At 39.0% G+C, this 12,780-nt stretch overlaps 1 protein-coding gene across 3 annotated transcripts in view; it reads right to left on the bottom strand.

The window, feature by feature from the left end:
- The window catches only part of LOC124592760 (major facilitator superfamily domain-containing protein 1-like), a 123,303-nt gene that overhangs the window by 57,618 nt on the left and 52,905 nt on the right, over nt 1-12,780 (bottom strand). For all 3 annotated transcript variants that reach the window (XM_047131868.1, XM_047131869.1, XM_047131867.1), the window contains exons 5-6: nt 8,706-8,911; nt 2,734-2,944 (exon numbers count right to left, since the gene is read on the bottom strand). In XM_047131868.1, the coding sequence (XP_046987824.1) occupies nt 2,734-2,944; nt 8,706-8,911 (417 nt within the window). The remainder of the gene's footprint in view (nt 1-2,733; nt 2,945-8,705; nt 8,912-12,780) is intronic.

The raw sequence follows: 12,780 nt of genomic DNA, 5'->3' as shown, positions 1-12,780 counted from the left end.
TGTATTCCTAAATATGGTTCTATTGCACTTACATATTGTATAAACAATATTTCTTCGTCATTTTTGCTAGATGTCGCAGTTTTCTAGATAATCATGAAACACCTAAAAAAAACACCTTTAAATACCCCCCCCCCCCCCCCCCCACTCAGGATGTTTAGTATGCAGTTCATGACACACCCCCTACCAATGTACAAAAATCTGCGACTGCACAAATTTTTTTCCACCAGTCAACATTTTTTGGTCTTTGTTAATCTTGCTATATGGATACTGTCCATATCGAATGTTGCACAATTTAGATGCCAGGTGAGTACAAGGCTTCATAGGTCCATAATAAGAATTTTGAAACACCCTGTATTGTCCATGATGTTACAATATTACAGAATTTTAACAGCCCTTTTATTTGGAATACTGTCTTAACAGCTCAAGAAATGGACTATGCAGAGCTAGTTTAATTTTGCAGGAATACTGACTTAAAATTTGTCAACTACACTACTGGCCATTAAAATTGCTACACCATGAAGATGACGTGCTACAGACGCAAAATTTAACCGACAGGAAGAAGATGCTGTGATATGCAAATTATTAGCTTTTCAGAGCATTCACACAAGGCTGGCGCCGGTGGCGACACCTACAACGTGCTGACATGAGGAAAGTTTCCAACCGATTTCTCATACACAAGAGCAGTTGACTGGCGTTGCCTGGTGAAACGTTGTTGTGATGCCTCGTGTAAGGAGGAGAAATGCGTACCATCACGTTTCCGACTTTGATAAAGGTCGGATTGTAGCCTATTGCGATTCCGGTTTATCGTATCGCGATATTGCTGCTGGCGTTGGTAGAGATCCAATGACTGTTAGCAGAATATGGAATCGGTGCATTCAGGAGGGTAATACGGAACACCGTGCTGGATCCCAACGGCCTCGTATCACTATCAGTCGAAATGACAGCCATCTTATCCGCATGGCTGTAACAGATCGTGCAGCCACGTCTCGATCCCTGAGTCAACAGATGGGGACCTTTGCAAGACAACAACCATCTGCACGAACAGTTTGACGACATTTGCAGCAGCATGGACTATCAGCTCGGAGACCATTGCTGTGGTTACCCTTGACACTGCATCACAGACAGGAGCACCTGCGATGGTGCACTCAACGACGAACCTAGGTGCGCGAATGGCAAAACGTCATTTTTTCGGATGAATCCAGGTTCTGTTTACAGCATCATGATGGTCGCATCCGTATTTGGCGACATCGCGGTGAACGCACATAGGAAGCGTGTATTCATCATCGCCATACTGGCGTATCACCCGGCGTGATCGTATGGGGTGCCATTGGTTACACGTCTCGGTCACCTCTTTTTAGCATTGACGGCACTTTGAACAGTGGTCGTTACATTTCAGATGCCTTACGACCCGTGGCTCTACCCTCCATTCGATCCCTGCGAAACCCTACATTTCAGCAGGATAATGCACGACCACATGTGGTAGGTCCTGTACGAGCCTTTCTGGATACAGAAAATGTTCGACTGCTGCCCTAGCCAGCACATTCTCCAGATCTCTAACCAATTGAAAACGTCTGGTCAATGGTGGTCGAGCAACTGGCTCGTCACAATACTCCAGTCACTACTCTTGATGCACTGTGGTATCGTGTTGAAGCAGCATGGGCAGCTGTACCTGTACACGCCATCCAAGCTCTGTTTGACTCAATGTCCAGGCGTATCAAGGCCGTTTTTACAGCCAGAGGTGGTTGTTCTGGGTACTGATTTCTCAGGATCTATGCGCCCAAATTGCGTGAAAATGTAATTACATGCCAGTTCTAGTATAATATATTTGTCCAAAGAATACCCGTTTATCATCTGCATTTCTTCTTGGTGTAGCAATTTTAATGGCCAGTAGTGTATTTACTTAAGAAATGAAAGTTATCACTGTGCATGTATAAGAAGCACTTTCACACATACATTTGTTGTTAGGAAGTACGTAAAACATATTTTAAAAAGGTAGTAGTTCCTAAAAACATACTAAACATGTAAAGTTCAATTAAAGTCCATGCAGTGAACATATAACTGGGCTTTGTCAAATCAATTATCAAAGCAAAGGAAGACCAGTGTCTCTGCATACATTATTACAAGACTTATTAATTTAATGAGCAATGTGAAAGAAAAAGTATAGCAGGCACTTGATACTGTTAACATAACAACGGTATGAACCTGGTCAAGACATCCTTAGTTACTGAAACCCAGATACAACATGTACATAAAGTCAAGTGATCTTATCTGGCAGACATTTCAGTACAATTTTTTCAATATTATGCCAGAGCAAATTATCATCTGTGAAGTTGGTTCCTCGAGAGAATATCCCAACTGTCAGTTCAATAAGACTGTCATATTATATATAATTGTATGACAGAAGCAATTAGGCACTAAGACAATTCCCTATTTTAATGTTTCTTCAAAATAAGAGAACCTTTATTATGAAATATGGATATCTATTTTCAGACAGTCTAACGCTACCAACAACTAGGTGGCTCATTGTAGCATCTTGCGCTGTTCGAAACTAAAGTTAACTGCATATGTAGCTGGCACCAGCTCATCAGCAAAATAAAATAAAATTAAAAAAAAGCTTGGCTTAAAATCAAAATTGTAGAAAAAAATGAAAGAAGAAACTCAGTGCAGTACTGACATAAAACAATATGGAACATAAAAAAAACCTTAACAAAATCTAGGAACCGCAGGACATACTTTCCAAGTGCGATGAAAGGAAATATGGCCACATAGTATGCAATGCAGATAATGGCAATCATCCAGAATATGGCAGGAAAATCTTTGACATCTGTTATTCTCACCACTTCTCCATCCTGGACCATCGTTCTCTTTAGGATCCTTTCAGCTCGTCTATCCAAGTATGCCAGAATAATAGCAGAGACGAGGGACATTATGCAAGTTACTGATGCTGAAAATGTACAAAAATATTGAAGATGTTTTATAATGAACTTTAAACGTCATAATCTCACATACAACACTAAGAAATTATGCAGTGGCAAAATAAGTGATCTCAACAAAGGACAGAAAGTTCTCTTACTGAAACAGTTACAATTTATTCGTAGTTTTGATCAAAGTTATTTTTGAAACCTAGGTAACAGCAGTCATTTGAAAACAGAAAATTAACTGTAGAGTGTACAAGGTGGAGGCTGGAAGGAGAAAATGAGTTTCCCCACCTCTCACTTTACCCCCTTCTGAAACTACCAGTGTGAAGGATTTCCTTCAACTCTTGCCAACATATACTAATTGCTTACACAGCTGGACCATCCAGTTGCTGAACATGCTGCCCAACACAATGTGCTTCACTTGAATGACAGCTTCGCAGCCTTCACTACCTCGCTCCTTCCTACCAACAACAGTTTTTCCAAATTGCGCACGTGAGAGTCCTCCCTGCAGTACATCCTACATTCCTGTAATACCGCCAGCTTCAAACTTTGCTAGACCCTGTCCTCCACCTACCTATACCCTTCTCTTCTACCACTCCAGTACTAGATGGTCTTCTAGTCTACCAACGCATCCACTAGTCTTTTTCCCCCTCCCTATTTCTATCCCCATGCAACCACCTGACTGCACCTAGCAGTCCTAGCTTGTAACCATCACATCCCTGCGTGCTTCCACAAGCAGCACTACATGTCCAGAGACAGTGGTAGAGAGAGAGAGAGAGAGAGAGAGAGAGAGAGAGAGAGTGTGTGTGTGTGGGGGGGGGGGGGGGGCGCACGTGCATCTTTTGGCCAAAAGCTTAAATAAATAGCAGTATTTTCATTGTGCCTGTCTGCATCTCCTCTATATAGTGGGTAGCAATCTATTCTTTTCACATTATTGTTGCTATTACATTCTGGACTTTCCACTCAATATTCTGCCTAATGGCTTTTATTCCATCCCACAACCCTACGCTGTTTTCTTTTGTTACTATTCTCTACTATTCTCCAACACATTACTTTACTCAGTGTCTGTCCTTTTCTCCATCTTCTTTCCTGTGTTTTATCCATCACCTTCCAAATCGGACATGCTCTGTCTTGTGAATCACTCTATCAATGGTTTTGTTCATGCACAACACACAGTTACATGAGCGCACGGATTGTTGTTGCTGCATCTCAGGTTTCCACGCTTTTCCTGCTGTTTCCTAGATCTTCAAATTGATCACCCTTCATCCTTCAGTCTTATGTTTCTACACATATTATTTTTTGTACCTTCCTGTGCCACATGAACTTGTTGAACCTCAATCCCTCCCCCACCTCCTCTTATTTCAGCATGCACAAACTAGCCTTATCTAATCCATTTGTTCTTTCTATAGGTATTTACTACCACAGAGAAAAATAAATATGGAGTTAAAATATTAACTGCTATTGGCAAGTCATAGAAGTAAAATAATAATGTATTTTATTACATAGAGAGTTCATCAAACAATTAGTAGATGTAAGGACACTGACTTCACTTTGGAGTGGAGGGTATGGTGTAGTGAAACTTTCTGAGAGGTTAAAATTACATAGCGCACTGCAACTGAAGCTGTTTTGAGTCATGCTGTGAAGTGTGTTTGGATAAATCCGACTGCCAGAGGACTGCTTGTGAATGCCAAGGGTGCGAGTTCGAACTATCATCTGATAAACAGTCTTAATCTAAGTACAAAGTTTCAATATTGAGATATTTCAATAATTCTAATATTTAACCAATACGGAGTGTCCCAAAATAATGTATACACTCTCTAAAACTGAATATCTCTTTAACTGAAGGAGACAGAAGTACAGTTTTGTGGGTAATAATTCAGAAAGCGGTGAAAAATGTAAAAACACTTTCTTTTGTTTCAGAATTGTAAACAAACATGACATTATCATTGGATCAATGGAAATGGGTGCTAAAGTTTTACTGGAAAACACAGAATGTGAGTGAGGGTTGAATTTGGAATACCACCAACAAGGGTAACAGTTAAAAGAATACGAGATAAGTTTGACATCGAAAGAACGGGACTGGATAAGAGGATTGCGGAAGAAAGAGACATTCTACGGACAAGGAAAGTATTGATGCAGTGATCCAGGCATACACACAATCTCCGAAAAACCTGTGAGGTAATGCTCTAGTGAGGGTGGAATCTGCAAAAGCAGTATTAATATAATTTTCCGGGCTCAGAAACTTAAGTTTACAGTCCAATACATTTCCATGCTGTTAAAGAGGATGATCCTGATAGGTGAAGTGAATTTTGTGAAAGGATCACTAAGAGATGTGAAGAAGAGTTAGGTTTCAAGATCTAATGCTTTGGTCGGATGAAGCAATGTTTCTTTAAACTTAACAGAGCAATTAACCATTATAATTATGGGTACTGGGCCAGTGAGAAGCCGAGGAAAGGCATGTTAGTCTACCAGGAGTATGGGACTAGTGTGGGCTGTCTTCTAGAGGGTTAATCAGGCTGTACTTCTTTGGAAACATTGACTCAGGTGACTCTTACCTAAAAATGTTGCATCTGATGACTCCTAGTCTTATTGACTGTTTTATGGGAGGGCATTTCTCAATTGCACATTCTGTATCAGACCGATACAACGATCTCCTTATTTATTTCCTCTAGACCTATTTTTATGGGGTACTCTCAAGACCACAAACACTGGATGCCCTTAATGAGCAAATTGAGCAAACTTGTGATTCTATTCCATTAGGAACAATTAGCACGTCAGTCTATTATAAGTTGTTGTCGATGGTGTAACACAGCGGAAGGAGATCGTTTTGAACATTTACCATCTTTAGCTGGACCATAGGGTACACCACAAACACTGTATTGTATTTCTATCTCCTTTAATTAAAGAAATATTCAGTTTCAAAGAGTGTATACATTATTTTGAGACATCATATTATATATATATAAAAAAAATAAAGGGAAACATTCCACATAGGAAAAATATATCTAAAAACAAAGATGATGTGACTTACCAAATGAAAGTGCTGGCAGGTCGACAGACACACAAACAAACACAAACATACACACAAAATTCAAGCTTTCGCAACAAACTGTTGCCTCATCAGGAAAGAGGGAAGGAGAGGGAAAGACGAAAGGATGTGGGTTTTAAGGGAGAGGGTAAGGAGTCATTCCAATCCCGGGAGCGGAAAGACTTACCTTAGGGGGGAAAAAAGGAAAGGTATACACTCGCACACACACACATATCCATCCACACATATACAGACGTCTGCTTGTGTCTGTATATGTGTGGATGGATATGTGTGTGTGTGCGCGAGTGTATACCCGTCCTTTTTTCCTTTTTTCCCCCCCCTAAGGTAAGTCTTTCCGCTCTCGGGATTGGAATGACTCCTTACCCTCTCCCTTAAAACCCACATCCTTTCATCTTTCCCTCTCCTTCCCTCTTTCCTGATGAGGCAACCGTTGGTTGCGAAAGCTAGAATTTTGTGTGTATGTTTGTGTGTCTATCGATCTGCCAGCGCTTTCGTTCGGTAAGTCACATCATCTTTATTTTTATATGTAATTTTTCCCACGTGGAATGTTTCCCTCTATATAAAAACAAAGATGATGTGACTTACCATACGAAAGCGCTGGCAGGTCGATAGAAAAACAAACAATCGACCTGCCAGCGCTTTCGTATGGTAAGTCACATCATCTTTGTTTTTAAATATATTTTTCCCGTGTGGAATGTTTCCCTATTTTTTTATATATATATATATATATATATATATATATATATATATATATATATATATATATAACATGTTTAAAAAATACAGCAAATTATTTTCTATCAATACTTATTAATTGTACATCATGTATAAATTTCTATTTAAATTGCATCTATTTTTACACCCAGAAGAGCATAAGTTCTGGAACAGCAATGGCACACAATATGTCTATGATGCATGACAGAAAAAGTCTGAAGTTACTCAAAGTTTGGATGTTGGCAGTAAATTATTATTATTATTATTATTTTGTGCTGGACATGTTCACATCACATTGTGATGCAACAAAACAGTAGGTTTAAACAAATTTCAAGAAATATTTCCCAAGGCTAGTACTCATACCTCCACGTTTCTTGAACAATTATACAGTAATATTGTTCCCAAAAACATCAGCAGGTAAAACACCACAGTACAGTGCACACACAAATCTTTGTTTAGAAGGTATGAGTTAAGCAAGGCATAAGAGTAAAGAAGTAATCCTACTGGGACACTATCATTACATGTTAAAACCTGGTTCTTCGCTGTTCACAGGAAATGCTTTTACTAACAATTTTGATCTGTCCAACAGTTTTGTAACAAAGTATACTCTGCTGAGATCATCCAAGAGACATATCATTCAGAGGCAAAAGATAATGTACAGCACACACTTGATATATCACACTAACAACTGCATAGTTTGGGCAAAATAGTATGGGTGAGTGCAGAATGAATGTGTCAACAGGAATCTGTAACAGTACGCAAAGTAAAACTGGAACTCTACTCATATACCAGTGAAACAGGATATTTATGACAAAGTAATATGTACAAAATATTACTTTATCAAGTTTATATGAAACATCTTAGTTTTTGTTACTTCTGCATATGATTTGTGTCATTTCTAACACTACATTTTGGCGACAAAGCTTACTCTCCATACATCATCCCCCTCTCAAGGCACCAGGCTTTAAGACTACCAAGAGATTCTTTAATATTATTATCAGGTTCTGCCAAATATGGATGGAAAATTCAGTAAATGTTCAAAGGTTTCATTAATTCTGCATTATAACCAGATTAAATAAATGAATTAAGATGGGGACAGAGTTGGTGTATCCAAACTATGCTTTGCATAGCCCCACACAACTGTCACTATAAACCTAATATAAGTGCACCTCTTTGCCTGTTGGAATAACAATCTTTTCCTCAGTGTTCTCTGACTTCACTCTGCAGATTTGTGAGCTAATCTTTGACTACGCTTCTGTTAATGTGTTCAGTATATTTTGTGGTGTTTCAAGGATTTTATTTTCTTATCTATTTATGTACAATTCATTCTATGTGTCAATAGGTATATCCAAACTACTGCAGCCTGTCATTATCCTCTATAAGTTCTGCTGGCAGCTAAATTCAACATTCTTGTGTATGTCACACTAATGTTCCGATAAATACATAATAAATGCATCAACTAACCAAGTTTACCATGCAGTGTTCACAAAGGCTTACTAATTTGCTTCTCTGGTCTGTGTTTCATGATAGCTACAAACGCAACTACCTATATCTTAGTCTACTCTTTTCACTCTTTTCTTTGGTTGACTCAAGGTAGTGATAGCAAAAAGGCCACTAAGGACAAAACACAAGTTTTCCTCCTAACAGACACGGCTGCAAATTGACTGGAAATCAGTCCATCCATTTTTGGAGAAGGCGAAAGGAATAACAAATCTGGATATCAGTCAAAAAATAAAATCTATTCCTTTCAAAAACTGATCCTGCATTCTACCACTGTACAATCACTCTCAGACTCCTTAGTTATCCTCTCTCTACTATGATTGAACATCAAAGAGACAAAGTACAACACCAGGTTTTTTTAAAACTGTGACACAGCTGTACAGGTAAGTCAGTGAGAAAACTGAAATAAGAGAGAATATTTTGAAACACCAAATACGTAAAACTACTATATTTTAACAAACTAAAATGAAATAAATCACGAAAAATCACAAATATGAAAAAATAAATGTAATACAAATTCTCACCAATGAAGAGTACAACACCAATACACATATAGCCTTTGTAGTACTGATTAACCCAGGAATACAATGGCTCCATCACATTAAAATTAACTGTAGAACCAACTCTAGCAAAACTCATCTGTAGTCCAAAAACCATATTAAGTTCTTTTCCTTTAAACCACAAGACGGCATAGTTGTTTTGTGCTACAGCCAAAGATTCACCTCCAATCCTAAAACAGATATTGAATTATACATAAATGTAGTTTCTTAAATCCTAATCAGTCAATAATTTTAAAAAGAAGGTGAATGTGCAAGCTGATAAGACATCAATATTTGGCAAACGTTTTTGATTGTTAAGAGATAAACTCTAAACTCAACCTTGTGGTACCACAGGCTGCTTCATGGTTAATGTAAGAAACCTCACAGGGGAAGTAGTAGCAAACAATGGAATGCAAGAGCCTAAACTTAAAAAGCTACAGAAATACTAATACAACATTGTGTCTCAATAGTTGTACCCCATCATATATTCACTTTAATTTGGTACTTTGCCTGTCACTTTACCTTTTTTTCAGTATCTCTGTATTTATTCCTCTCATGATTATTTTCACAAGTAAATTTTGCTGATTTCAACATTGGTACCTTAACCTTTCTCATTCCCTGATTTTGCTCCCAAAAATGGGCAGGAAAGCAGTTATGGAAACCTAGGTTTATGTAGAACTAATACCACAGCACAATCTGACTTTTTTCTTTTTTCATTACACACAACATAGACAAGAGGAGGCATTTCCATCTGGCACGTAATGTGATACTCAAATGAAAATGAAATTTTTAGCCATTTGATTTGAAGTCTGATACTTATCAACTGATCCAGTAAGTGATGTATCATAGACACTGTTATATCTTATAAAGTTACCATTTGCTCTCTTTTAACACATAGTGTCATATCATAAAGTAAGTTAATCACCACTTCTGATAGGCAGAATAAAAACAAATGTAAAACGAGATGGGACTAAACAAATCTTAGAAAATGGACATCAAAATTGTTTTTCTGACTTTCATTATTTTACAATAGAACAAGATCTGGAGAAATATTATCAAAGAATTTACTTAATTGAAAAAATGGACAACATTCACAATCAGTTATAGTCTTATTTGATGTTAATATGGACAAGATAGCGAGGTAAAAATATGACAATCTTAGCACTTTACAAAGGCTTAGGAACACTTATCTGACAAATCATAAATGTTTAAACAGTTGACTTCAGTCTTAGCCCCTAATAAATAAACCTTGACTTAGTGTGGTGACATATACATATAAATAATATGGATAACCATATTGTAGGTGCTACCACACCAGAGGGGGTTTCTGTGCAGAGGTTAGGAGATGTCAGATTTCTTGAAGGGGGCAGCAGCTTTTCAGGAATAGCAGCGGTAATGGTCTGGATGACTGACTTATATGGCTTTGTAACTTTAATGAAATTGGGCCTGCTATGTTGGTACAGCAAATGTCTGACAGCAAGGGGAAACTACATCAGTAACATTTCCCGAGGACCTACATCTACATCTACATTTATACTCCGCAAGCCACCCAATGGTGTGTGGCGGAGGGCACTTTACGTGCCACTGCCATTACCTCCCTTTTCTGTTCCAGTCGCGTATGGTTCGCGGGAAGAACGACTGTCTGAAAGCCTCCGTGCACGCTCAAATCTCTCTAATTTTACATTCGTGATCTCCTCGGGAGGTATAAGTAGGGGGAAGCAATATATTCGATACCTCATCCAGAAATGCACCCTCTCGAAACCTGGAGAGCAAGCTACACCACGATGCAGAGTGCCTCTCTTGCAGAGTCTGCTACTTGAGTTTGCTAAACATCTCCGTAACGCTATCACGGTTACCAAATAACCCTGTGACGAAACGCGCCGCTCTTCTTTGGATCTTCCCTATCTCCTCCGTCAACCCAATCTGGTACGGATCCCACACTGATGAGCAATACTCAAGTATAGGTCGAACGAGTGTTTTGTAAGCCACCTCCTTTGTTGATGGACTACATTTTCTAAGGACTCTCCCAATGAATCTCAATCTGGTACCCACCTTACCAACGATTAATTTTATATGATCATTCCACTTCAAATCGTTCCGCACGCATACTCCCAGATATTTTACAGAAGTAACTGTTGCCAGTGTTTTTGTTCCGCTATCATATAATCATACAATAAAGGATCCTTCTTTCTATGTATTCGCAATACATTACATTTGTCTATGTTAAGGGTCAGTTGCCACTCCCTGCACCAAGTGCCTATCCGCTGCAGATCTTCCTGCATTTCGCTACAATTTTCTAATGCTGCAACTTCTCTGTATACTACAGCATCATCCGCGAAAAGCCGCATGGAACTTCCGACACTATCTACTAGGTCAACCACCTGAAGCCCTACTATATGGTTTAAAGATGGCAGCATTCTCTTGATAAAGTAGTCCCCAATTTGGATCTTCCAGTGCATCTACTCAGGAGGATGTTGTCATCGGAAAAGGCAATTCTAACACCCTATGGCTTGGAGCACAGCATGCTGGATACATTAACTGTGTAGGTAACTTAGTGAACTTGAAAAGGGAAACAGAAAGGTTGAAGCTACATAGGGGGAGAATTAGTGAAGTGTGATGACAGGAAGAAGAGAATTTTTGGTCAGGTAATACAGGATTATCAACACATAATCAGAGGTAATGCAAGAATAAGTCTAATAGCACGCAGGAAACTAGGAATGAACAGCATAATGAACACATTATTGTGGTAAAGATAGAAAAAAAGCCATGACTTACATACAAGTGTATATCCTACTAGCTGTGCAGATGACGAGATTAAAAAGAACTTCTGTGAGGAGATTATTCAGTATATTAAGGGATATGCAAATTTATTTGTGATAGGGAATTTGCATTCAATAGTCAGAAAAAGAAAAGGTGAAATACACTGATGGAAACAAAAATCACAACACCAAGAACAAGTTATGCGACACAAAAGAAATCTGGTAGACATTTTTCTACATTTGAAAGGTGATGTCTATTCATATTTCGTGCCAGTCACATGAGTGGCACTAGTAGTGCAACTGTGAGGATGTAGATCAGGTTTGCTTTAAATACATGCTGTAACCGTCATGAGTATTGGTTACCATTGAGACTGGACGTGGTGAGTTGATGCTAGTCAAGAATGCCATTAAGGCGACAAAGCCACCATTATCAACACCTCACTGAGTTCGAATGAGTTTGTGTAATAGCACCTTCAACAATACTGCAGAAATATTTGGCAAGAATGTAGCCATTATGCATGCTTGCTGGCAGCTGTCACAAGGAGACCGGACTCTGGACGGCTACGTGGCAATACCTAATGGGAAGACCACCGTGTTCAGTGTATGGCTCTGGCGCATCATACTGCATCCAAAACCGCAATTTGAGCAGCAATAATGTGACACAATGAACCGTGACAAAATTGGTTACTTCAAGGACAGCTCTGAGCCAGATATCCTGTACAGTGCATTCCACTGATCCCAAACCACTGCCATTTGTGACTTCAGGGGTGTGAAGTGAGAGCTCATTGGAGGGCGAGATGGAGATCTGTTGTGTTTTCTGATGAAAGCTGGTTTTGCCTTGGTGCCAGTGATGGCAGTGTGCTGGTAAGGAGGAGGCCAATTGAGGGGCTGCAACAAACCTGTTTCAGTGCTAAACACAATGGATCTACACCTGGAGTTATTGTCTGAGGTGCGATTTTCTATGACAGCAGGAACACTCTCATAGTTATCCCACACACCCTGGCTGCAAATTTATATGTCAATCTGGTGATCCGATCTGCTGTGCTACCATTCATGAACAGCATTCCAGGATATTTTTCCAACATACCGCTGTTGTAACCCAACATACTCTACAGAGTGTCGGCATGTTGCCTTGGCCTTACACACACATTCGCATGCCTGCATTCAACATTCTGCTGGTTACATCGGTTATTAATGTATCAGCATTTCACATTTCCAATTACTTATCTTGCTCTTACATTAAACTGTGATCCTGCAATGTTAATCACTTAAATATATTACCTAGACAAACGTATTTCCGA

This window comes from Schistocerca americana, chromosome 2 (genome assembly GCF_021461395.2).
Source record: "Schistocerca americana isolate TAMUIC-IGC-003095 chromosome 2, iqSchAmer2.1, whole genome shotgun sequence".
In the NCBI taxonomy this organism is placed as follows: Eukaryota; Metazoa; Arthropoda; class Insecta; order Orthoptera; family Acrididae; genus Schistocerca; species Schistocerca americana.
The sequence above is the reverse complement of the archived record's forward strand: the minus strand, read 5'-3'. Positions and strand labels throughout refer to the sequence as shown.